We start from the raw sequence: 27,104 nt of genomic DNA on the forward strand, positions 1-27,104 counted from the left end.
TCGCCCAACTATGTTTTATGCTCAAATAAACTCGATTAGATCTAATCTCGATTAGATTACTAAAATAGATTATTTACTTATGCGTTTCATAAATTATTTATCTCTGAGTTTTTATAAAAAATAATAACGTGAAAAAAACCGCTACATACTCTTTTCTCGAATACTGTATAAGGATAATTAAATATTTATAAAATTCAAAGACTGCAGTGTACGAAAAGTTACTTCCTTGCGGTTGTATCAATCAAATATATTTATCTAACGTGTACCAATTACGGTATAAAACCTTTTTGACAAGTTACGAATAAAAAATTATTCGAAGCCATCTATTTTTTCTAGTGTATCTATATAATATCTATTTATATTTAATCTGTCTGTCGCCAAACTAAGATATAAATTTGACATTACGAAAAAAAATAAATGAACAAAAAAGTGATAACGCTGAATACTACAATATGTTCTTAACACTTGCATAATTATTTGATTATTAATAGTAATCTATAATCAACGTCTTATTTTTTATGGTAACAATTTTCTCTATCGAAAATATTTTAAGATAGAGATAATAACTTTATACTCATTATCTGACAACTATACTATGGACGGAATTATGATAAAATATTTACTATAAATTTTGATATTTCAAATAAATTCATATTTATTTTGACAACTATATTAACATTGATTAAAAACAGATTATAAAACACATATTATCATTAAAAAAAAATCGCTGTGCTTAATATATGTATAACAAATAAAAAAACCTAACCTTAAGTAAATAAATAAGAGTAATCAAAAACGAATTATGATTACTGGAATAATAAACAACGATTGATTATTAATAAATAAACGTAAATTATTACAATTACTTTATAAATAAACATTATTTAGTGTATTTACTTAGTACACTTGTTACGAATATAGACGGTGTCGACACGTGCTTTAATTTATGCATGCCTTATATAAAACACATAAAATTACGTTTAAATTCCTGTAGTTTTAACGATTTCTGAAATAGATTATGGCTGATAATATGTTATTTATACGAAATGAAGTATAACCCTGTCATAGTAAATATTTAACGAAAAAGGAATTGTTAGTAAGGAATATGAATATGATATGAGTTTTATGACATAGTATTTTCATATTCGTTTGTCAATTGAATAAATTAGTGATTATTTTGGGTATGATTTTATATATCATTGTAATTTAAGTATATTTCTTAAATTATTTTAAACACGTGTTAAGATTTTTTATTGAATTTTAGTCGTTCTTTTGTTTTTATATTCAATTAGAATTATTTAGTTCATGATATTGTGTTTTATAGTTGATATTTTTATTTTAGTATTTTATCTTTCTTTTATTTTATTTTTTTTTGTTCCAACATATGTTAATGGAATTGGGCAATAAAGTTGAGTATTTTAGTCTTGTTTTCGACGAGAATATCACGAAATAACTTCGAGAAAAACAACTCGTGACGTTTTATGAAGCTTTCTGTCGTAAAGAGCTTTCAGCTAAAGCTCCAAAACTTCAGCAAAGCTCCTCAGCCTGTTTATTGCGGCTATCGATCTGTTTACAAACTTTGTTTTCGACACTTATAATAATATTGACGTACCACATCACTTTCGTTTAATAAAACCTCATTTTGTTTTACGCGTTTCTTTTTACTCTGCGCTCGAAACGCGCGGTTCGCGCTTTCTTTTTAAATTAATATTTTTTTTAATTTTACAATACCTTCGGCAACGTCGCAAACATCCTAGAACATCACGTGCGGTACCGAAAATACCCGGGCGGCGATCGCGGCGAAGTAAGCGACATTAGCTCACAACATCTGTTAATATGATCATTGTTAATTACATATGGGCGTTGTTAATATATTGTAGCCACCTGTCCCGAGGAGGGCGCTTGCAGGTACGTCGCTACGTCGTCCACCATGCAGGCTCGCGGGAGGTCGGGGAGGAACATAATACGCTAGAGGGCGCGCATCGCGTGCGGGCTGCGCGGCGCGCCGCGTCCGACTGGCGCGGGATCTGCCCTCGCCCCGCTACCGCCCCCCACTCCTCGCGTATCAGGGCTGTGCGAGTTTTCCGTGCGGAAAAACAAATGGAATTGGGGATATGCATATATATTGGATCTCCACACATGACTACAATAATTGAATTGAATCCAATCCGTTATTGACTTGTTTACAAAACCTTCATATTAACACTTATATCTAGTAAATTATAAAATATTATTAGTACAGTTTACATGTACCTATACCGATTTTTTAAAAAATAATCTCAACGCCAAGCATTGAAGTTTATTGTGAAAAGATGGCCACCGCCCCTTCCTTTCGTAGTTTCACAAAGTAATATAAAAAATCAGAATTAAAATATTTTCAAATCGACATATAAACAAAATCGTAACAATAAGAATCGCCTTAGAAACTAAAAAATATTTTTATACGAAATAAAAAATATAAAATTGTGTGTATTCATTTAGTAGTAAAAAAATATATGACACTTTTCCGCATAAGCAGCCCTATCACAACGTCGTAATGCATTCGCGGCACTCGCTGCGTCTCGGCGCCGCTCGGACCCGATCGGTACGCGCTCGGCTCCCCTCGGAAAGCTCTTTCGCATTCGGAACATAGACATGACATATCTTTTATACCCAGCCATTCAAATATCAATCCTATGTAAACACACGAAGGTATAATTTCATTTAAAACTAGTAAATTTTCAAGTGTTGTATTCGACTTTTGAAATATCCTAATTTATCGAACTCACAACTGAACATGTGGGATTTTATGTCGATGGCTTAAGGGCTATTTTGGCGTGTCGCCGTTTTTCAGCTGACGCGTCTATAAATGTCACGTATTGCGCGTGTGTGCGCGTTTGCCGTGGTGTGCGTTGAAAACACATCTTGGGCGGATCGTAGCGTTGGGCAGTTTTTTTTTCTTGACTAATCTAATATTTTTCGCTTAGTAACTTAAAGAAATTCGTTTTTAATTACATTTAAGGAATAAAATAAGTAATAAATTACTTATATTACATTAATTAAATATCAATATGGATATGTATGATCTTTAATTTCGTAATGTAATTATAGATTAAAAATAATATTAGTCACGGTATTGTTCGTTAATATAATTATAAATAGTAATGACGTAAACCGACACCTAAAAATAATAGCGTGCATACTACATAAACTGTTTGATGCAGATGTGAATAATTGCGTCTTGCGCAATGGACACGAGTTCGATTCCCAGTAAAAGCTAATTAATTATTCCATATTGATTTGAGATTGGACCTAATAATATCATTGTTTGTTTACGTACCAAACTACATATATAAGTTTTTATAAGAAAAATATATGATTTTCTCCATTGATTGCAATATATGTAACCAAGAACATACTACGTCTACATTATACACAGTATTTGTTGGCCCCCTTTTTTCTGAGATAAAAAGTTGCCTCCATCACTTTCCGGATCGGAAATGATCTCTATGCAAAAAAGTCACATAGTTTTATGCTATGTTAAAAGGACAAAACAAGAATACTGTAAACATATACTATATGTTTATAGTAAAATGCAAGCCAGTAAATGTCATCCTAATAGTTAACGGCGTTCTCTCTTTTTAAGGGTTTAGAGCTTATTCCAACACTCTGCTCCAATGCGGGTTGAAGGATTGACACAAATTAAGCACATGACAACTAAACTATTCCGGGATTGCACATTTTCGTTCGTAAATGTATACGAGTATTGATTATTATGACAGACTAATTTATTAAAGTTTATATAAACAATTATATGATTAAACCTTATTAGTTATATATTTTGGTACGTTATATTAAAATACAACAGTAAATTTCTACTGCTGAGTTAAGGCCTCCTCTCCCTTTGAGGAAAAGGTTTGGAACATATTCCACCACGCCGTTTCAAAGCGGTTTGGTGGAATACACATGTGGCAAAATTTCTATGAAATTAGACACATCCATTTCACGATGTTTTCCTTCACGACCGAGCACGAGATGAATTATAAACACAAATTAAGCACATAAATATTCAGTGGTGCTTGTTTAGGTATCAACCCGTGATCATCGATTTAGATGCACGCGTTCTAACCTCTGGATCATGTTTTTATAATATAGCTACGTAAGCAAGCTAATGTTATGTTCCTCTGGCTACAAACATTGGCCCTGTATATTAACAATTCCTTACATCGCCAATGCGCCGCCAACCTCTGAAAAAAAGGTAGGTTTAATGGCCCAATCAAATCAAATCAAATCAAAATATACTTTATTCAAGTAGGCTTTTCCAAGCAGTTTTGAATCGTCATTTACAATTATTAAGTGAAGCGAGTATCGGTTCGAATTGTAGATTTTACCGAGAAGAACCAGCAAGAAAATCAGTAGTTACTCTTTTTCAGCATACAAAAAACAAAGTTATGTTAGTTTATTACAATTATATATGCCTACACGAAATAGAAGACAGTAAGTATTAATTCCACGCTTTTTTATTTATCTGTATAGAGTCTGGTATTGAATACCATGCCTTTTTTAATGTATCTTTTACAAATGATTTGAATTTATGAAACGGCTAAGTTAAAAATGACTGTCTATCAATGCACCTCCAACCTTTAGAAATAAGATGTTTCCCTTGTGTTGGTAGCTAGACTGCCATCCTTTATACTATGTATTGCTCTTTGGCGGTAGGGAATCTGACCCGGACTTCCTTGCACGAGGCCCTACCAACAAGTACGTATCTATTGTTTTTTTTTTTATTTATTTTACAACACACAGGCTCGCATATGCCCGTGCCTTTTTACTTTTTATTTTAAACATTTTGGCGTTTTATATTTTATATTTTATAAACATCAGCAGATCTTCGCTGGATTTCATTCTTGTCATCTTCTTGGGAGACGTGGCCCACACTGACTTAGTTTTTACAACAACAACAACAACAGCCTGTAAATTCCCAAAAAAAAAGGAGGACTAAAGGCCTCCTCTCCCTTTGAGGAGAAGGTTTAAAACATATTCCACCACGCTGTTCCAATGCGGGTTGATGGAATGTACATGTGGCAGAATTTCTATGAAATTTGTCAAATGCAGGTTTGCAGGCAAACACAATTATGCACATACATATATATAGTGGTGCTTCCCCGGGTTTGAACCCGAAATCATCGGTTAAGATGCACGCGTTCTAACCACTGGGCCATCTCAGTTCATCTTAAAAGAGAGTAAGACAAAAATAAAACAGTTCTACATTTAATCTAATAGCTTCAATCAATAATATAGAAGATTTTTCTTTGCAATTCTTGTACAGTAATGTATACAAAATAGACGTTAATAAGTTACAAAGAAATTATACAACATAATTAGAAACTAGTAGGTTAAAATATTTTATATGTAGAATTTAACATCTTATGTAAAACTAAATTAAAAACAAAACATCGAAAGCGAACATCGACATTTACTGCAATTTTCAAATAACCATAACCGATAGTCGAAATAGATAACGAACGTTACGGAGCTATCGCGGAACATAAAGTCGGACAGGCGAAATTAAAAAGAGTAACTGCATTGACGCCGCGGGCGCGACGAACGGTTTTTATTTTCGTTCGTAATTATTGGTGGGGCTTTCGATTCTAAAGTTAAAACTTTTTATTTAATTTTCTTATAAATAAAAAGATGAGATCGAAATTTCACTGCCTATTAAAATAAAAAAAAGTAAACCCCATTTAATACGTTACTAATGATAATCATTGATTTCAAATTTGGAACGCTATTTACTTTAACTAATCATACAATGTATACGAAAATAATTATAAAGATAAACGATTATAATGCGTATGCCTTAAGAAATTAATTTAACTCAAACTAAATGTCTCAAAAACCAGAATATTAATATTACGAAAGGATGAATAAATTATATAAAAAAATATTTATAATTCTATAAATAGTAAAATAAATACCTTTTTGAAAGCTGTGTTGAATTACCTTTTATATCCAACAGACTTAGATCTGTTTTTATGAGATAGGTGGCAAAAAGGCAGGAGGCTCCCCTGATGGAAAGTTACTATCTGATTACCAGCGCCAATGGACATTTGCAACACCAGAGAGCTTGCAGGTGCGTTGCCTGCCTTTAAGAAATAAGTACGCTTTTTTCTTAAAGGTTCCCGATTCATATCAGTAACTCGTACTATACGTATTGTTTAAAGGAATCACATTTACGAAGCTATTAACATTATAAATGCGAAAGTAACTCTGTATGTGTGTTCGCTTCCAAGACCAAATCAATGAACAGTATTTGATGGCATTTAGCTATGTAGTTTTAAACCCGTAACTGATGTGAATGACTTTATTTTAAAATGTCAAAAAAGAGAAACTACTACTATCTTGACGACGACCTCCGTGGTCGAGTGGTGTGTACACCGGTTTTCAAGGGTACGCCACTCCGAGGTCCCGGGTTCGATTCCCGGCCGAGTCGATATAGATTATCATTAGTTTTCTATGGTGTCTTGGGTCTGGGTGTTTGTGGTACCTTCGTTACTTCTGATTTCAATAACACAAGTGCTTCAGCTACTTACATTGGGATCAGAGTAATGTATGTGATGTTGTCTCATATTTATTTTATTTATTTTGCTATGTAGTTTTAAACCCGTAACTGATGTGAATGACTTTATTTTAAAATGTCAAAAAAGAGTAACTACTACTATCTTGCAGGTTCTTATCGGTAGAATCTACTTTCCTAAATAGTTGTTAAATGACGATTCACAAGTCAAAAGCCTACTTGAATAAAGTATATTTCGATTTTGATTTTGATTTTTGATCTTCATAGCTAACAGCAGACAACCAATCGGGAATCGGCGACACCTAGTCTATAAAAAAAGTTAAAGTATATTGTCTATTGAGATATTTAAGACGCAATATAATAGGGGAGACCCTTCCTTCCTCTAGAATAAATAACATCAAACAAATTCCATACATATACACATATATACACGAGCTGTATTAATAAATTACTCGCATGGCTTATGGTAGCGAGTTTTTCAATAGGATTTATTTTATTATTCGGATACAAAATAACCACGCGCCATTTCATCAAAATCTTAGTATGTTTTTAATATATAATACACTAGTTTTCGCCCGTGGCTTCGCTTGCATTTCAGGAGTTGGTTATCATGTGTTATGCAAAAACGTAGCCTTTGACCTTTCATGAGAAAATGTGATACTCATAGCATTGGTACAAGGAACAAACACAAACTTGTTACTCCTGTTACTCGACTGCATAGAGTCTGTAACTCCTTTGTGGGGCAATGTATTCGGTTTTACAACAGGATCCCAGAAAGCGTTCAAAATGCCTCTTTTGCCAAATAAAAAAAAATATTAAGGAACGCTTGTGTGCAAAAGGTTACTATACAATTAATGAGTTTATGATCGATAGCACGCCTTGGGAATGAAACGATCGCCTCCTGGCTATTTCATCTCATATTAAATTGTTTATATAATATATGAGATAAACAAAAAAACCGCTCAGTTTCTTTCGCCGGTTCTTCTCAGGTCAGGGTATTTTCTTTTCCGAACCGGTGGTAGTGTTTCAATTGACCATCAATAAGAAAGTGTAATGCTTCTATATTGAATAAAGTTAATTGAGTTTGAGTTTGAGTTTCATGGAGTTCAAGTTCGCTTCATACCAGCGGTTTGATCGTGAAAGTGCGACAGACAGACAGAGTTACTTGCACATTTACAATAAATACAGACTGCCTTCATACATAATGTATTCAATTATTTAAAGAAACGTAGGGCTTGGTACCCCTTTGGGTACTCTCATCATATATTCTAACGCCAAATAGTCCTGTATTGTTCTGTTCCAATTTTAAGAGTGATTGAGAAGAAATAATTGGTGGCACATTGCTGTTACGAGGAATATTTAATATTTCTTCCAGTACCAAAGTCTACTAGTAGTGGTGACCACTTATTGTGAAGTGGACCATCTCCCATTTCCCCTGCCAATGTACAGTCGGGGTAAGAACAGATTCGTCACCTTAAGATGTATTTTCGTGTGCTCAGTATGAGCGATAATCTGCTTTACTGATCGAGAATGACATATTGCGTCGCAATGATTTTTATATTGATGTTTAGATTCAAAAGGTACTAAGAGTTTAAGACTTGATAAAGGAATAAATTTGAAAACTGATGAAAGTTTTCTTACTCTGACTGCATCATTTATTTTATGCAACAAAGGTTTGTTAAGGCCACGGCTCAACCTTAAATGACTCAAATATTGTTTGTGTATGTTTTATGGTGAGGAAGGTTGGACTTCACTTCGAAAAATGTCGTAATCGTTATGTTGATACGCTACTTTGATCCGTATATCTTCTAAATATTGTGTTTATTATAGTCAATATCGCTTATCACCGTTGACATTTAAAACCATTTGGCCTTAGTGCACTCGAATCTTTTCTTCTGTAATATTTATCAATGCAAATCCTAACAGGCAATAGTTTATTGAAGTTCCCCCATACTTATATCCTGTATTTGCCCAGGAATTGAACATCAATGGGTTGTTATTTCGGATAAAGTTTTACCACGAGTATTACTTCTGAGGCTAAACTACTGAAATTAGGAGTACGTAATTTAGAGAGGTTAACTTTTATGACGTCACAACCAGAAAGAACGATTTTTAATAATCAGCTGAACTGCTAATTGAGCCAATGAAAGCAACCATTGAAATCGGAATCCCATATAAACCGGATGATATTCTGTCCAATATATACCCACCGCACCGTAATAGAGCAACCTGGCGATTAGAGCACGCCTTAACCCAACAGTGGCACAATTATGAAGCAAATATTTTTTAAATTAAATTTAAAATTAAATAAATATTGGATAACATCATATAAATTACTCTGAACCCAATGTAAATAGCTAAAGCACTCGTGTTATGGAAAATCAGAAGTAACGACGGTACCACAAACACCCAGACCCAAGAAAAAAAAGAAAACTAATGAACATTTTCTAAATCGGCCCGACCGAGAATTGAACCCGGGACCTCGGAGTGGCGTACCCATGAAAACCGGTGGTCACTACGTGACCAAGGAGGTCGTCCTTTTTCAAATAATTATAACTACATTATATAATCGTAAATCGACTTTTAAATAGTCTAATATTTTTCATTTCATTTTACCTAGGAGGATTCTCAAAAATGTGTTAAATATGCAATTATTTTTATTACTTTTTAGTGCATTTTTATTTGTTTTAAAATAGTGTTTTATTTGAAGTCGGTTTTTCTTTTTGTTAAAATTTTATTTATTTTTTGATTTTAAGTGAAGCTGATGTAGACTAATATTTTATTCTTAATATGGATAGATTAAGCGTGCCGTTTATATGAATCAAAAACTACTTCGGCGACAATTTCAAAAGAAACTTTCGAATAAAGCAAAAATAGATTTTCGAAAATGCGGCTTTAATACGTCATGCGGTATAAACTACAAGGTACCACCCTCGAATGAGCTGTAATCGACCTCAGTAAAAAAACTTTGCAAAAGAGCTATTCGTATGCTATGTCGTACATCATATGACATCACATCATATACACAAAATTTGATTAAAGACAGTAAGAAATTCTGTCCCAAATCGCACCCTAACTGTAAGCCGTTTAGGAGTTCCGTCAATACATAGTATAAAACAAAGTCGCTTTCTCTGTCCCTATATCTTTAAAACTACGCAACGGATTTTGATGCGGTTTATTTTAATAGATAGTGTGATTCAAGGGGAAGGTTTGTGTATATAATAAATGAACAATATAGTAAAGAAACACTGACAATTTTAGAAGTTTGCAATGTGATGTCGTAAATAAACAAACTCTTTAGTATATTTAGTATCAGTTTTGCACCCGTGAGAAGTCGGGGCGGGTCGCTAGTTAATTATAATATTCAATTATGACAATTACATGAACATAACCACGTTCCGGAAGGTGATTTTTGAATCACCTTCCGGAACGTGGTTATGTTATTTATGGGTTACTTGGATATTTGTATCCAAGTAACCCATAAATAAAAGATTCGACCGAGTATTGCTAACGTGCTCCTCAGAATTGTTCCGTTCCCTCCCGTTCCCTTAATTTGTCATGGATCCTATACTCAGAACCTTACCAAACTTTCACCAAACTACCCTTAAAGTATGTCCTTTATAATTTTAAAAGATTCATCAAAATTGTGCCAACCAATTTTGAGTTATTCACCTATTTATCGCGCACATACATAATGCAAATTTAAGACTTACGTCGTTTTCATACGGATACCATCATCGAAAAAAAATAAAATTAAAATGGGACCCCACGGGAAGCACTACCTTTCAAACAAAAAAAAATTATCAAAATCGGTCCACCCAGTAAAAAGTTATGAGGTAACAAACATAAAAAAAAAAAAAAAAAAATACAGACGAATTGATAACCTCCTCCTTTTTGAAGTCGGTTGAAAATAGCACAATCCTATTGATATGTACTGATGTGTTTTAGAAAGACATGTGATTTATGTATATATTTATTCATCAATCATCAACAGCCTTTTTTCGTCCTCTGCTGGACAGAGGACTCTCCAATCGCACGCCACTGTAATAGCACCCCGTCCCGCCGTTACCATCGTCGCCATATATTTATTATGTATATATATTATATTATGTATATATTCATTTATGGATATAATCTATACTTCTAATCTTATAAATGTGAAAGTAACTCTGTGTCTGTCGCCTTTTCACGACCAAAGCGATGAACCGAATTTGGTGAAATTTACCAAGAAGCAAACTTGAACTACAAGGATACATAGGCTACTTTTTGCCTAACACATACCAACCAAGCCCTAAATACGAACGAAGCTGCGGGCGCTCACTAGTTTGTTATTCGCAGACAAAGTCGCCGTCGACAAAGTATAACATACGTGTATTTTAGAAATGAGATTGAAAATCATATAACATAGTTAGATATGTTAGCACTCGTTAAAGAATAGAGTTTATTATTCCAGCCCATACGTTCAGAAAACGTGGAGTGAAAATCAAATCGGTATTTAAGCCGAGTGCACACGAGCAAGTGAATAATTTAGCCGGCGCTCTGTTCTCGGCCTAATATAATATACGACCCTGGATTTTGAGTCTCTTAGTTGTGTTATATTAGATTTACGATTCTGTGATTATACGCAGAGTAGCTGGAACCAGAGATAACTTTGTAACAAAGATATCTCTGGATTATATATATATATATATATATATATATATATATATATATATATATATATATATATATAAAAATGTAGATACTTTTTTATGCAAATGATCCATCTGCTGGCTGATTTGATTTCGTTTATTGATACTGTTAGCATAGTTATTTTAATATGATCATATATTAATTGTTTTCATGTATTAAAAATATTATCAGCATAATAAATTACGTTGATTGTCTGACTTAACTAATTTGTTTATTTTTTTTTATGGTATAGGTTGACGGACGAGCATATGTGCCACCTGATGGTAAGTGTTACCCATTACCCATAGACAATGACGCTGTAAGAAATATTAAGTATTCCTTAAATCGTCAATGCGCCACCAACCTTGAGGACTAAGATATTATGTCCCTTGTGCCTGTAGTTACACTGGCTCACTCACCCTTCAAACCGGAACACAAAAATACCGAATACTGTTGTTTGGCGGTAGAATAACTGATGAGTCGGTGGTACCTACCCAGACGGGCTTGCACAAAACACTACCACCAAGTATATTTTTTAAAATAAATCAAAACGCAAATGTTGCTACAGTTGGAGGAGGAATGTGTAAACATTTAACACTAGGAGTAAGCCTAGCAATTGTCATTCTTACTTTAATTGGAAAGATCGAGCAAAATAATCAATCTTGTATTAGTTTTGATTGTGAACCACTTCAGGAGAAATATAGTTTTGATTGTGACGAGAGTTTTTGTTATATTGCAACAATACTCTGTAAAAATATAAATCAAACTGATTTTAAGAAGTATACGTCATTGCATCGTTAACTAAGGGAGATTTCAAGTGGCTAAAGTATTTAATTATTTAAGTACATAGATAACAATTACACTGGTTCACATAATATTTAAACTAAACACATAAATTCAATCGATGTTTACCAATATTAGCTAAGTAATCTTAAACAGAGCTCTAACACTTATAGACCTAAATTCTTTTCTTTGTATTTTTTCTGAAGATTCATTAATAAACCAATTATGTAAATAATTATATTTCGCGTGACATAGTCCATACGATGACTGTTATAAATTAATTTTTCCTTTTTATTGTGTCTCAGCCTTGTAATCTGATGGAATGTCAACGTCATCAGAAGAGAAAGAGATAGACATCATCTTTTCTCCCAGTTTAACATTATAAATTAATTATAATAGCACAGAGATAGTTCTTGAATGAAAAACTTTTTAAACTTCTACCGTCTTTCAATCTTAATCCATTTCAACCAGTCTTATTAAATAGATTAATAATATGTATTTAAATCAATTGAACTAATAAAAATTTCAATTGAAATCATCATCCTAAAACACAAATATTAATCCAACACTTGCCAGTATGTTTAAACAATACACGAATTATTTTTACTTGTAAAAAAAAATCTCTGTCATCAATTACTCTGCGCCACAAAACTACGGCCGTAATATGCTTGCTCTTTACATCCCCCTACCCCCTAACACTAATCAGCTTCGAATAAATTATCAGAGCCTTTAGTTCAGTGCAACGCTAAGTGCGCAGCGTATATGGATACGGAATATCCTTTGGGTGAATTAATTTTGCGAAAGTAGAAATTATTGCCACCGTCGCAATGAGTAATTATGTTCGAACTTGTAGTGTTTGCTTTAAATTGTTTTTTTTTTTTTTATTTATGCCAGTGTGTTCTTTTGCTGATTGTATTGATCCTCTTTGCAAGCCGACTAAATATAAATATTATGTTCTATTATTATTCTCTTATATATATTATGGTATATAGAACGTATTAATTATGACTAGTAAGTCTTCCGGAAAAGTTTGCATATATTCAATTTTTTTTAAGAAGTTTCGAAACCTATGTCTTGTTTTATTTTGATTTCTTTTCATCGTAAACTACAAATCACTCATCTATATTTGGTACAAAAATTGTGAAACCTTACTTAAATGTGATATTTTATGTCAAATAACATACATTGATAAGTTAGAAATGGAGTTTGCCGAAAACAGATTAATTTTGTTAACGTTTTTAATTTCTTTTCTTATACAGCCGTAGTCCTCTCTAACCTTCTTATATGTCCTTTGTTTAATTTTAATAATTTAGGATAATGCAATCAAGAATCCTCTTTAATTTTATGCACATTTACAACAGGAAACTCTTCAAAATTTGACCATAACCACTTTTTTATGTGCTGCTATCGTCACATAAGCACTGGTACAACAATCGAATTACACTATTATTACGTAAGATTGTTCTTATTTTGTTGTTTAGTTTGACAAGCGGAAATTTATATTAATACTATTTATTAATGAGAATCAAACATTACCATTTATTTAAATTGTTTATATGGAAGCTAGTTTATACTTTAGCCGCATTGTTATTTACCGATATTCTCCCAGAGACTACTGTAATAATGCTGACAAATATTATACAACTGAACTACAATTCGACTACATTCGGTGAGCCAGTGTAACTATGCACAAGGATCATAAGATGTTAATTCCTTTAATACTCATAAAAACTTTTTTTTATAAAATAGATTGGCGGACGAGCATATGGACCACCTGATGGTAAGTGGTCACCATCACCCATAGACAATGACGCTGTAAGAAATATTAACTATTCCTTACATCGACAATGCGCCACCAATCTTGGGAACTAAGCTGTAATGTCCCTTGTGCCTGTAGTTAGTATTACTGAGAATAAGTATTAAAGTGTGGGAAAAAAAATTGTATTTAAATAAATATACATAGTTACAACTCTCAATGCTGTAGTTTTTCTATTCCACTAATCGAAAAACATACTAAAATCTATAAAGAAAAATAGACCGAAAACGAAACAAGATATAAGAGGAATACTTTATTTTTGAAGTAAGCTAAAAATATACAAATACAATGCAAGATAAGATAGCCATCTTGCGGCTTGTAATCTATTAATACTTTTAAAAAAACAATGGCACAGTAGACAGCGGCGCTAGAGTTAAAGCAAAGCCCATATGCAATGTCAGTCAGTGTTTACAGTAGGAAATTTAAGTCAGTTTGATTTTGTACCGTTAGAAAAACAATACAAATTTGTATATTATTAAAGATTGAATAATAATATCAACTGATTCAAAAACATACGCAAGTTAAGTCTATTTACTATTTTCAAAATTGATTATGTTTTTTAGTTGTCAATATATAATTTCAATAGATTTTCAAAAGAATAAATTACTGCCGAATTACACAACCAATAGAAATAGCTCCCTATCGCACCTTACGCTATTCTCGGGTCAGATCAACCCGAAAAGCAAGTGCATGTAAATCGTCGTGTCAAATTGTCGAATATATTAGGTCATATGATATTACAAGTTATTACGTTAGTGTAAAGATCATATTCACATAACAAATAAATATTGACAATTTGCTCTCGCGTAAAACGCTCTCAGCGTATTTTATTCGGATGTGATCGGTTTTACGAACTTTGTCGATGCTACATCTAAGTTGTGTCGTACCATAGGACTTTATCGCTGTGAAAAATTAAAAACAAAGCGTATCATAATTTATGCGTTTGCATATCTATTGAGTTAAACCCTATAACTCTATTGTTATGAATTGCATGCAGATTTATGTACAGGTTTTAGCTTGTTCACCTGTACTAATAAATGGTGAGGCGTTTTTTGTAATTCTAAACTCATATAACTACTAAATAAATACATAAAAATAATACCAAACGATACAGCACATTGAAAAATAACTTATACATAATATTAGTATGTATTATTATATTTAACGTGATAAGCGTAAATTTCATGAACTAGTAACAAAAAAAGTTTGTGTGTGTAGTGGAAACTAATGGTAACGTTTTTGCTATCGCTACACTATGTAACTTTTAGTATGTGGCAGTTCGCGACAACTTTAATGCCGGTACCTATACATGCACAAAAAATCAACAAACATCAATTTATTGAAATTTAATACACTGTATTTACTGTACTTTCAATTGTACAATGGTATAAGTTAGCTATAAAATGACGAAGCTTAATATATATATGTTTATATATCAACAGATAATGTTGTTTTTGAATCTCTTGTTAAGGTAGTACTTTTGTATACGATATGTATTTAATTGCAACAAAAGTATACACTTGTTATCATTAAACAAAACAAAAGAAACTGAAGTATTATCGTATTATTGGAATAGTACCTATTACACAATAGCTATATTTATTTATATAACAGTAATGATTGTCATCCTAAATCTCCGTCATCCTCAATATCTATATATGCAAAGCAGCCCTACCACCAAGGGATTCGTAGCGACCTTTCTCAACAATCTCATAATACACTGTTTGCCCAAACGTGAAAATTTGCTTATGAACATTAAAATGTTGAGCAATACATTAATTTACATAATTCGAACATTTTTTTTATTTATAATACTGCTCATGCTCATCGACAGCCAATAATAAAAAAATAACCGGCTAATTTTTTTTTCAAACGGGTTGTAACCAACGAAACAAAAACCAACAGAAATCACAGAAGCGGCTCATAAATGACAGCAAGGACTTTGTACAATCGAGGTAAGAAAAGGTTCGTCACCTTGAGATCTATTTTGTGTGCTCAGTATGAGCGATAATCTTCTTAACGATCGAGAATAACATATTGCGTCGCAATGATTTGACGTTTAGATCCAAAAGGTACTAAGAGTTTAAGACTTGATAAAGGAATTAATTTGAAAACTGACGGAGGTTTTCTTACTCTGAATGTGCAAACCCGTCTGCGTAGGTACTAACCTCCCATCAGATATTCTCCTTATACTATCCTAAACAGCTATAGTTAGTACTGTTGTGTTACAGTTTGAAAAGTGAGTGAGCCAGTGTAACTTGATGGTAACACATTGGCGCTGCAAGTTTCTTACAGCGACCATGTCTATGAACGATGGTGACACTTACCAACAGACTCTAAAAAATACAACAACACTTCCTTCTATTTCTTCCTTCCATTCTCTCTCTCTTAGCAATTAAAGTTAAATAATTAAAACCTCCTTTATTTTCCACAAACATTAAAAAAAAAACTCGTTCAAAAGCTATCCACTTAAGTTGAAAATATTTTCCGGGGCGTTTTATTTAACGCGGGGACACGGAAAGCATAAGGAGACTGCAATTTGCCCACAGCATTAAAATAGCTCGGGAATTTGTGAATATTGGATAGGAATTTATATTAGATGAAACCTCCCGTATCGTAGACCGAGTGTTAAGAAGGCTATAGAGGGAATAGTCCAAACTCATATAGCCTATTCCATTCGAAGATTGAATAAAGATAAACAAACAGACATACTTAGACTTACCTAACAGTTCTTTATTAAATATTAATTATGTATACATATAAATATATAAATGGAGTGTCTGTATGCAATATTAAAATAGCCCTTTTTTACTCAATGCATATGTATTTATACACGGTACATATACCAAAATAATATTTTTTACAATTTTTGTCAGTCTGTGCGTTTGTTCCGGCTAATCTCTGGAACGGCTGGACCGATTTGACGGGACTTTGACTGGCAGATACCTGATATAATAAGGAGTAACTTAGGCTACAATAATATTATTTCAAACGCGTACAAGGTCGCGGACACCGCTAGTTTTTAATAAAACTCTATTCCATTTAATGACTTGTATCAACTTTACTTTTACTTTACAATATAATAGTTTATATACTTATAATAAACAGGACCATCTTTAACCTGATAGAGGCCCTGGGCATATTAGGATAATGAGGCCCCTATGACTAGACAAATTAGGACACAGATTTATATTATACTTATTTATTTTATCTGGCCCTGATATTTTATCGATGGCCCTGGGCACTTGCGCAAAGTGTCCAATGGGATGGAAGGGTCTCAAACTCAATTCAACTCAAATTCATTTATTCAACATAGAAGCTTACTTATTGATGGTCAAATTAAACACTACCACCGGTTCGGAAAAGGAACACCTTGACCTGAGAAGAACCGGCAAAAGAAACTCAGCGGGTTTTTTTGTCAAATTAATAAGATACATAATTGTATATGAATAGAAATAGCCAGGAGGCGATCGTTTCGTTCCCATGGTGTTCTATCAAACATAAACTCGCTAATTGTATAACTTTACGCACACAAGCGTTCCTTAACATTTTTTTTTAATTTGGCAACAGAAGCATTTTTAACGCGTTCTGGGATCCTGTTGTAGAACCGTATACATTGCCCCACAAAAGAGTTACTGACTATGCAGTCGAGTAACAGGAGTAACAAGATTTTGTTTGTTCCTTGTACCAATGGTCTGATTTTCTTTTTTAAACGAAAATAGTACTGATCATAATTTATTTACGGAACGCGTTTGACATTCTAAATGTACATATCAAGAATTTTTATAGCTACACTATTAAAATTCCTAATTGTATTACAGTTTGTTATGAGAGAAAAAAGTGTGGTTCGCCTCTTTGAGCGATTGAGATACACACATACATGAGATACAAACCGTCAACCGTTTGAATCGTCATTTAACAGCTATATAAAGTGAAGCTACTACCGGTTCGGAAAGTAGATTCTACCAAAAAGAACCAGCAAGAAACTCAGTAGTTACTCTTTTTCATATAACTACGCTTTCTCTGTCCTTATGTCATGGTCAATTTAGTAAAGAAACACTAATAATTTTAGAAGTTTCCACTGTGATATCATATCATTGCATCTGAGCGAAGCCGGGAGGATCGCTATTAATACTTTAAAAACAAGTAAGCATAAGCATGTAATAGTTTATTCCTTAAAATAAAGGAATGATCTTCCCTCCTTTATGTTCGCCCAGTTCCTCAGTATATACTTTTTTTGAACGAGGATTAAATCGAGTATTTACGAAAAACAACAGCTTCGCTATACCCCTGGCATTGCCAACACTGATGGACGACAATGTCCACCGTGGGCCGCGCTCGTCTAAGTCGATAGACAATAAAATAATACTCTACTTACATAGGCTCTTACAAGCACTATACATAATAATACACTATTAAATTTAATTACAAGTAACCATCCACTCACGCTAAAATTATTAAAATAAAATTCTGAAATTATTAATATACATTGCATTAAAAGACACAAATTACACGTGTGTATACAAGCCTAAACAATAAACTAGTATTATTTCTTATTATTATATATTATTATTAAAACGTTTGGCATGTCTATCTGTTCTTAAACCTTCAGCGTAAGATTATCTTTTGATGTAGCGTCGCAGTGCAAACTAGGGAATTTATAGTTGACACCACTGACTCTAATACATTACCAACCACGTTTCAATCGGTTAAGTATTTAATTAATATTTACTTTATTTTTTAAGGAAGGTCAAAAGTATGTTTTATTTAAAACAACTATTGTACTTTGACAATAATAAAAAAAAACAATTAGTAGTAGTCTAGATATTTTAATAAAAAAAAAACAATTATAGGAGTATTGGTCTACATATTTTAATAAATGCTAAAGACTTAAGAATAGTTATTTAAATTAAACTTATTTAAAAACTTGCTAGTATAAAACACCATTTACTTAGACTACATGTGTTATATGTACAAGTATTTTGTTCAAGACTTTTGATATCAAGTTCTGCTAAATCAAATTACCTTAAATTTGACATGAGCCTTACATACTTACGTCTATCGTACTTAGCAAACTGACAGAATTTCAGTTTCTGTTACTACAAAACTGTTATTAAAAAAAAAGAAATGGTCAAAATATCTGGGGAAGAAATATACTTTTATTTCGAACAGAAGCGACCTGCTTCTTTTTAATTACGTCGCAACTTTTGCTATTACATCATTTATTTAATTATAAAATTTCGTATTACTATATTAATTACTTAATTATTACAAAATACATATAATGACAATATCTACATAATAATATCTGCATTTTTATTACACTTGAAACAAGACCTGAAATTTATGCCTCAAAACTGTATTACCGCCATTAAAAATGCAAAAGCACAAGGAACGAGTTAAATAAATAAAAACTAGTAACATGCATAAACCTAGTATTTAATTACTATATTTATATTTTTGTAAGGAACAATAATAAAACAGAGCAACAGTGGCTTTAGTCCTTTGGCCTCAAAAGAAAAAGGGACAGCTAGCCATAATATATAGAAATAGCTAAAATAGCTTAGAAAAAAAGCATTCGTCCCATTAAATAGAATAACATTTAAACCTTATTACTAGTCATTTAGTAAAAATAACTGAAAATTAGAGTTGAGATGTCCCAGTGGTTTATTGGCCCATTAGAACGCGTGCATCTAAACCGATGATTGCGGGTTCGAACCTTAATTTGTGTTTATGATTCATCTCGTGTTGGCGGTGAAGGAAAACATAGTGAGGAAACCTGCATGTGTCTAATTTAATTGAAATTCTGCCAAATGTACATTCCACCTACCCGCATTGGAACAGTGTGGTGGAATACATTCCAAACCCTCTCCTTAATGGAAGAGGAGGCCGTATCCCAGCAGTGGTAAATTTACAGGCTGTTACTTTACACTACTTTTTTTAACTGAAAGTCTATTAAAAAATTAATTGTCTAGTCTATCAAAATTATTCGGACCACAACTATGTACTTCAAAGCTTTCAAATCTAGTCATGTAGTAAAAGAATAGCTGGTTATTCTCTCATTATTAGGTCCCAATTTTTCATGCCTTCACGCTCCTGTACCGCAGTTTGGTGGAAACTCGTTAGCTGAATTTAACCCGCCACACGCTTTTTGGTGTTTTTTTTTCACTACTGAGGATTTTTATTCAATAATTAAACGGCAATCTACTAGCTGCTGGGGGAGTGGTCACCTCTGTCCACTGGTCCACATATACACTGGCACTGTAGGGAATACGTTATATTCCTTGCATCGCAAATTCGCTACAAATCTTGGAAACTAAAATATTATGTTATGTGCCTGTGGTTACACTGGCTCTCTCACCTTTGGTGGTTTTTTGTGTTAGGTGGTAGAATATTTGATGATTGAGTGCTTCCATAAAGTCCTATAGCCTAAGACCAACGAACAAACAAAGATAGCACTAACACTTCGTTAAACACTGACATTTTCTATTACGTGATTTGAAGAGTCTCCATGAATTACCTGCACTGAATAAATATAAATATAAATAAATATGAGACAACATCACTTACATTACTCCGATCTCAATGTAAGTAGCTGTAGCACTTGTGTTATGGAAATTAGAAGTAACGAAGGTACTACAACATAGAAAACTAATGGTAATCTACATCGACTCGGCCGGGAATCGAACCCGGGACCTCAGAGTGGCGTACCCATGAAAACCGGTGTACACACCACTCGTCCACAGAGGTCGTCAACTGAATAAAAAGTGTAATTATATTTCCTTTTTTATTTAATATCAGCGACTCGCCCGCTTCGCAAGGCATAAATTAAATTGTCAAAGATTTACACTCATCGGCTGCCACTTGAAGGAATATAATGCTTCGGTCACACAGACCAAACTCACGATAAACTTTAATTTGCCGTTAACGAGGATTGAAGATATTGGCGAAGTAGGAGACGCATATTATTTAAGACAAAAACCCCTTTTGACACGTGATCATATTTATCGATCGCGCTAAAAATATTTCAGCATTAAAATATGACACCTAAGCCAAGTTAAAACTGATCATAAAAAAACTATTTTTTTTTAATTTATCGAAATAGACAACGCTCAGAATCGCACCTTAACGACTGCCTGTCACTTAGCGTCAAAGTATTGGTTTAACGAGTTACTTTAGTACTACTACTACGCTTTAACACATATACCATATTACCCCCAGAATAAGACATGTAGGCTCACCTAATTTTATCTTATCTCTTAAAGACCGCAACCTACTATCTCATAAAGCCCGTAGCACACAGCGCGTTCTGTTTTTTCCCTACTGATTTATACCACGCTTATCGCGCTTCTGAATTTATTTGTCTGCTAGCTGCAGCCCACCATTGGTGGCTTTGCGTGGAGACAGAATAAAAATATAGAATTGCCTCTTTTAATCTGTACAAATAATAACTGTCAGAATACAATTTTGCTAGATTATTAAAAAGACTAAACGTCTTGTGTTTTTCAAATTCAGTTTATATCATTTTGAGCTTTTTTAAGTAAAATAGTGAAACATACGAATTTGAAATAATAAAATATTATTTAATGAGATTTCACTTTACATAATATGTATGTTTATTAGAGTAAAATTGTACAGAAAAGTCTACCGTCCTATGGGACATTGACACTACTGTATTCCGTTTTGAAGTACGGGAATAATTACAGACACAAATATCTAAACATAGCATCTTATTTACCATAGTCGGCAGCGTAGAAAGTGGAGGTGGCATATTGGCTAGTCTCTCTGATGTGATGCTCATTAATCAAATATTTGCTTATATAATAAGAGAAGGTCAATAAAAATAAGTCTCAGATCGTGTCTAGTCCTTTTGTAGGTCTATTATCATGTAGTCTCCGGTGCGGTAATTGTACAAATTATAAACATGTGCCCGAGTGCGCGACTGACGCGGATTGCAGCCGCAGCCTGCCCCGCCGCGACATACTGCATCGTTAAATTAATTATTATAACGAATATCTTCGAATACGCCTCATCAGCAACTTTAAAATTACCAATCAATACCCATAACTAAAGATCATTGCCAATATATTATCAAGCGTTTAAAAAAAAAACAGCCTTTGCAATAGTGTTGTCTATTATGAATAGATGTTTTTTTTACATATGTAAATCCCCTCTTAGATTACTGTAGGAAGTTGTTATTAATATGTACTCTACTTATTAGTATGTACCAGTACACATGTTCTCCTACTCTAATTACATGGGTGCCTTCAAACGAGGTGTGAAGAGACATCTTGGGGGGTTGGTATGGTGAGGACTGCAGCTCATTCTTATTAGCTATACTGGTCGTCTTCGCTTTCGGATTCAATTTACATTTAATATCAGATGGAGTGTAGTCACATCCACCAGAAAAGTATAAAAAACTCATTTTTTTGGATATGTCTTACACTATGTTAATTATATGATCTAGTTAATTATATAATCTTATTCATACTGTAACACATCAAGAACTATCGCGCACTGGTAACTTTTGTCACGGTGACTGTTTCGTCACTCTTGTCGAGTCCATGAATATGTATAGATGCAGACACAAATGTCACGTCGTGACAGATAGTAAGTGTAATAATGTTGTGTTATAAATAAATATATATTAAACATAAACTCTTAGTAGTGCAGATTATAGCTGAGTTATTAGCAAAACGCATAAAATACTTAAATCTAAGTTTGTTTAACTTTTTTCCTACTTCCATTGGAATAGGCTGTAAAGAGACTGGTTAAAGTAACCCTTAGTCATACCTAAGCGTCGTAGCGTGACTAAGAATTATAGAGAAAATGAGATCTTTTACAATACATTCATAATCTTATTATGAAATCCACCCATTAATTGAATAATAAAATAAATTTGAATTTAATAATGGAGTTTTTTATTTTAAATATAATGTTAACGATTAGAATTTTCTTTAAATTAAAACAAAATATAAATAAAATTTGCTTAAACTATTAAATTACTACTGAGTAACTAATGAGTATCATGGCGGTCAAATCGGTGGTAGCTTTAAGCTTAATACAGTTCTATAAATTGACTTTAAAAATACCTGTAAAAGGCCACTTAATAAATAAAGTATATTTTGAGTTTGATTAGATTTATAAAGTACATATACGTCGATTCTTTTTTAATATTTACATGTTTTGATGATAGGCAAGTGAGAACAGTAGATATAGAACTGGTATAAACGATGAAAATACATAAAATATATTCACCTGCTTATTAAAATAATATTTATTTTTAATAATCACATTTTACGAACATTTGAAACAAAATATCGACGTATATATTGGAAGTAATAGATATTACAAAACACCAAATATGTGTAAAATTTCAGCTCAATCAGTAGAATTGGCTAAAAATTAAGTTGCAAGGTTTGACCTACATTTGATTTGATTTGATAACTATCAACTGACACGACAAACTAACTCGTTTAAAATATGTACATACGTATATAAGATGTATATATGATAATATCATAAGGGCAGCCGGTTCTTATCAGGTCTGAACCAGTCTTTATAAAATGGCGTTAGTGTTTATTTGGCATTCGATAATAAATATAATCAATAGAAATTTTGCCAGAACGCCGTTTAACTTTGCCATTGTTTGTTGTAGTAACTAGATACGGCCGAAAATATAAAAAAATCTGAAAAAATGCTTAGTCAAATATCGGTCTGTTGTGTGGAAAAGTTAACGAAAATTCTAATTGCAGTCAAAACGGGTACTGGCTCGGCAAAATTGCGAGGTCTCGACTCTCGGTCTCGGCCAATAAATGCAATAATTGACGGAACGGAGGAGCCTAATATTCTCCATTCGCATTCAGCGCACTTGCAACAAATTGCTATTTCTTTTTCCCAGGCGCTATATTTGTATTTACTACAAACTCCTTGCAGGCAATTTTCTAATAGTCAACTAATTAAAATAATAGAATGAGATTTAATATTTAAAAGCGATTTTTGATTATTTTCTTTTAATAATTGTTTTTACCAGTGTATATACTAAATCTTGTTGTCTAGACGCAGTATTTAATATGCTATACACACTAACCCCAGAAGAGTATTTTTAAGGTATGTAGAAATGCATAGGCATTTAGCATTTTGGACTCTGAAGCTAAAAAGTAACGGCGTCGTTATGTAACTTCCTAGGCGGGCACTAACTGCTATAGACGTGATCAAAGAGCCACGAAGTATTTTTGATATGCCAATTTTTATGATATTTCCTTGATATTTTTAGACCTATTAAATATTCATACAAAAATATACTGTCTAAAAATATATGAGGTGCCAAATTTCGATAATGAAATTTATTAACGTGTAAAATATTAATAATCTACCGATATTAAAATTGTTATTAAAATATTTATTCATTACCTCTACAATAACGTTTTTACAAATCAAACCAGATTCATAATCAAAGTACTTTTAAGTACCCACCCAATTGATAAATAAGGTACTAAAATCTATTAAAATATGCCAATATTCTAGATCTACTTTGATTTGCATTCAATATATTAAAATCATAAATTATATTTAAGTCAACGAGTAAACTACTACCTCAATGTATAAATAATTGTCATTGCAAATAGAATATATTTTTTATCTGTCCATTTGGAAAACCAAAAAAAATATAATACCGAATCCAATATTAGTATTTCAGCACGATACAGATTCGTTTCGCGCCATATCGTCGAGTTTTTCCCGCGCTAATTACGCTGCACCGCGAGAGCCAACGCCGTTTGTGGCATTCCGCGACCCGACGGTTAGCTAATCGTACTTTTGTAAGATTACAGACATAGAGAACGCAATCTTTTTTAATGACAAGGCTAAACTTAATGTCTAAAAGCCTGAACGAGATGGAATGGGTTTTGTTTGGGTGAATTCTACGTAGTTCTCTGTAGAAACTACGTTTAATTATGCAAAACACAATATCTTAATGTAGTTGAGCTTTGGGAGACAAAGAAGTTAAATGTTTATGATTTTAATTGTTCAATTTCATACATATTCACATTTTTTTTTTGAAAAAACAACAATCAAAATGATTATGCTTTATTTTTTAACATTTTTCTTAGTTTTAGATTTAATTAAACTAGTAGCTTCGTCATTTAGCTGTTGGAAGAAGGCTTTAGACGTCTTTAATGATTTTTCGCTTGACTCCACACCCTTCTTAGTGTTTCTGTGTTCAGTTACTTTCATTACTTGACCCTTTTTCCGTTGAAGTTTCTTCTTTTTCCTTCTTTCTCTGTTTTTATCCGTTTGTGTTCGTTCTTCTTTACTCATTAGATCTCCTTTACGTTTCTTTTTAACTTCTTCCGGAGCTAATAGTGCAGCATCACTTACAGCAATAGGAGCAACCTCTTCCATTGAAATAGCAGGAGTATTGCTGATAATTTTAACTTCAGCTTGCGGAGCTTTTGGTGTATAATGATAGTGACACAATGCATCGAGCTTTGAAAACAATTTAGACATAGCAGTACGGATTTCAGTGTGACTTTCAGGCTCTTTTTCATCTTCAACTTCACCTGACAGCGCTTGTTTTTGTTTAAGATATTCTGTCTCATATACTTGGGCCAAACTTAATTTGCTCTTAGATTGATCGAGAACTTCAGGCTTTTTGAATAGTAATTGATCATCAACTGGTTTTTCTTTTCTAATGACATCATCCCATGCTTTATCTTTAACTCTTTGTTTAATAAGCCCTTCTAGAGTTACAGTAGTTTGTTCTGTAATTGTTGGTGGGGGCCGAGTAGTGAGATCAAAATCGAGTACTTCTTCCAGCAAAGAATTTTGAGGACGCTTTGTGGCATCAATTTCTCCTTTCAATTGCCACGGTGCTTCTGTTAATGTTTTCTCCTCCAGTTTTGATATGCGTTCCTTTAATCTTTGTTGTCTCAACTCAAATTCTGATTTTTTTTCCTCTACATGTTTCTCTCCATTTACTTGGCTAACCATGTCTTCATCATCTGATTCACTTTCTTCAGCATCTGGCTGACCAAACCTGGGTTTCTTATGTTCATCAGTTTTTGTGTTTTCATCATCTATTTCACTTTCATCTGAATTTGGTTCAGCAAATCTTACCTTTTTTTTACTTGATCTATCAATATCACCTTCATTTGATTCTTCATCATAGCTCTCAGCATTTTCATCACCATTTTCATCATTAAAAAAATCTGAATACATCATTTCCTTGCCACCTTCATTGTCCGAGGCCTCACTTTCAATTTCATCAAACATATCAATGGATCCTTCATCATCATCATCGTTACTCTTCTTACCTTTCGCTTCAGTTTTCTCTTCATTCACTAAAAACTTTTCCATATCTTGTAACTTGAAAAACTGGTCATCCACTACAGATGTTCTTGTATTTAGCTGCTGTTTATTTACTTTATTTTTAGATTTAACCTTGCTTTTTTTGACATTGTGAGGTTCTAACTGCTTATTTTCATTGTCTGATAAATTCTCACTACAGGCTTCATCAGGTTGGGCACGGTCTTCGGGAAACTGAATTGGAAACGTTAAATCCTTTTTGCTAGACATACTATTGGCGACGTCCCATACAAGTTGATCCCAACACTGGCTATTTTGAATTTCTATTTGTTGCCATATTTGCTCTTCGTCGAAGTCGTTTACGATGATCTTCTTTAAGGCTTGGCTCTGTTTTGTTTTGCTATCCTGCTCCTGGGATTTAGTGAAGTCGTATAGCGATTTAACCAAGTTCTTAATGTCCTTTTTAATATCGTCTTGAACCGTTAAATATTTCACTGGTTTTTCAGTGAGAGTACTGAATTTATCAATCATATTCTGCATTTTGGCGTTCGCCATGTTGTTGTTTTACTGAATTACAACTTTTCTATATGCATTTACAGTAAGAGATATAATTAAAATTATTATATTTGTAAAATCGTCTAATCACAAACACACGAGGTCGCACATATTTGACAATTTTGACATTTAACTTGATAGAAGGCAAAAGCATGCGATCTTGACATTACATTGAAACTACCAAAATGGATTAAACAATAATAAACTGAATATTGTTGTATATCAAATTGATTTTCCAATGAAAGTATAATAATAAGAACATATTGCAAGAAAACTTTTCTTATGAAAAAGTCAAAAAAAGCATTATGTAAGCTTTTATATAATTTCGTCTTAAAAATAAACTGATCGCTTAAAAATTACAATAATCAATAATAACCACAAAAAGTGATTCAAATGACTAATATTTGTTTAAAGTTG

General features: G+C 32.9%; 2 protein-coding genes across 10 annotated transcripts in view; both read right to left on the bottom strand.

Moving 5' to 3' along the window:
- Nucleotides 1–2,012, bottom strand: part of LOC124540519 (nuclear factor 1 B-type) — a 62,182-nt gene extending 60,170 nt beyond the window's left edge. For 8 of the 9 annotated variants that reach the window (XM_047118153.1, XM_047118151.1, XM_047118149.1 and 5 more), the window contains exon 1: nucleotides 1,885–2,012. In XM_047118153.1, coding sequence (XP_046974109.1) covers nucleotides 1,885–1,962 — 78 coding nt within the window. In that variant the 5' untranslated portion in view covers nucleotides 1,963–2,012. Of the gene's footprint in view, nucleotides 1–1,854 lie in introns of all 9 variants that reach the window. The other variant, XM_047118152.1, reaches the window with a different exon arrangement.
- A 22,886-nt stretch (nucleotides 2,013–24,898) lies between these two features.
- Nucleotides 24,899–26,819, bottom strand: LOC124540506 (U3 small nucleolar ribonucleoprotein protein MPP10). Its single transcript, XM_047118126.1, has one exon. The coding sequence runs from the start codon at nucleotides 26,685–26,687 to the stop codon at nucleotides 24,915–24,917; it is 1,773 nt and encodes a 590-aa protein (XP_046974082.1). The 5' UTR covers nucleotides 26,688–26,819; the 3' UTR covers nucleotides 24,899–24,914.
- Nucleotides 26,820–27,104: the final 285 nt, after the last annotated feature.

This window comes from Vanessa cardui, chromosome 25 (assembly GCF_905220365.1).
Source record: "Vanessa cardui chromosome 25, ilVanCard2.1, whole genome shotgun sequence".
Lineage (NCBI taxonomy): Eukaryota > Metazoa > Arthropoda > Insecta > Lepidoptera > Nymphalidae > Vanessa > Vanessa cardui.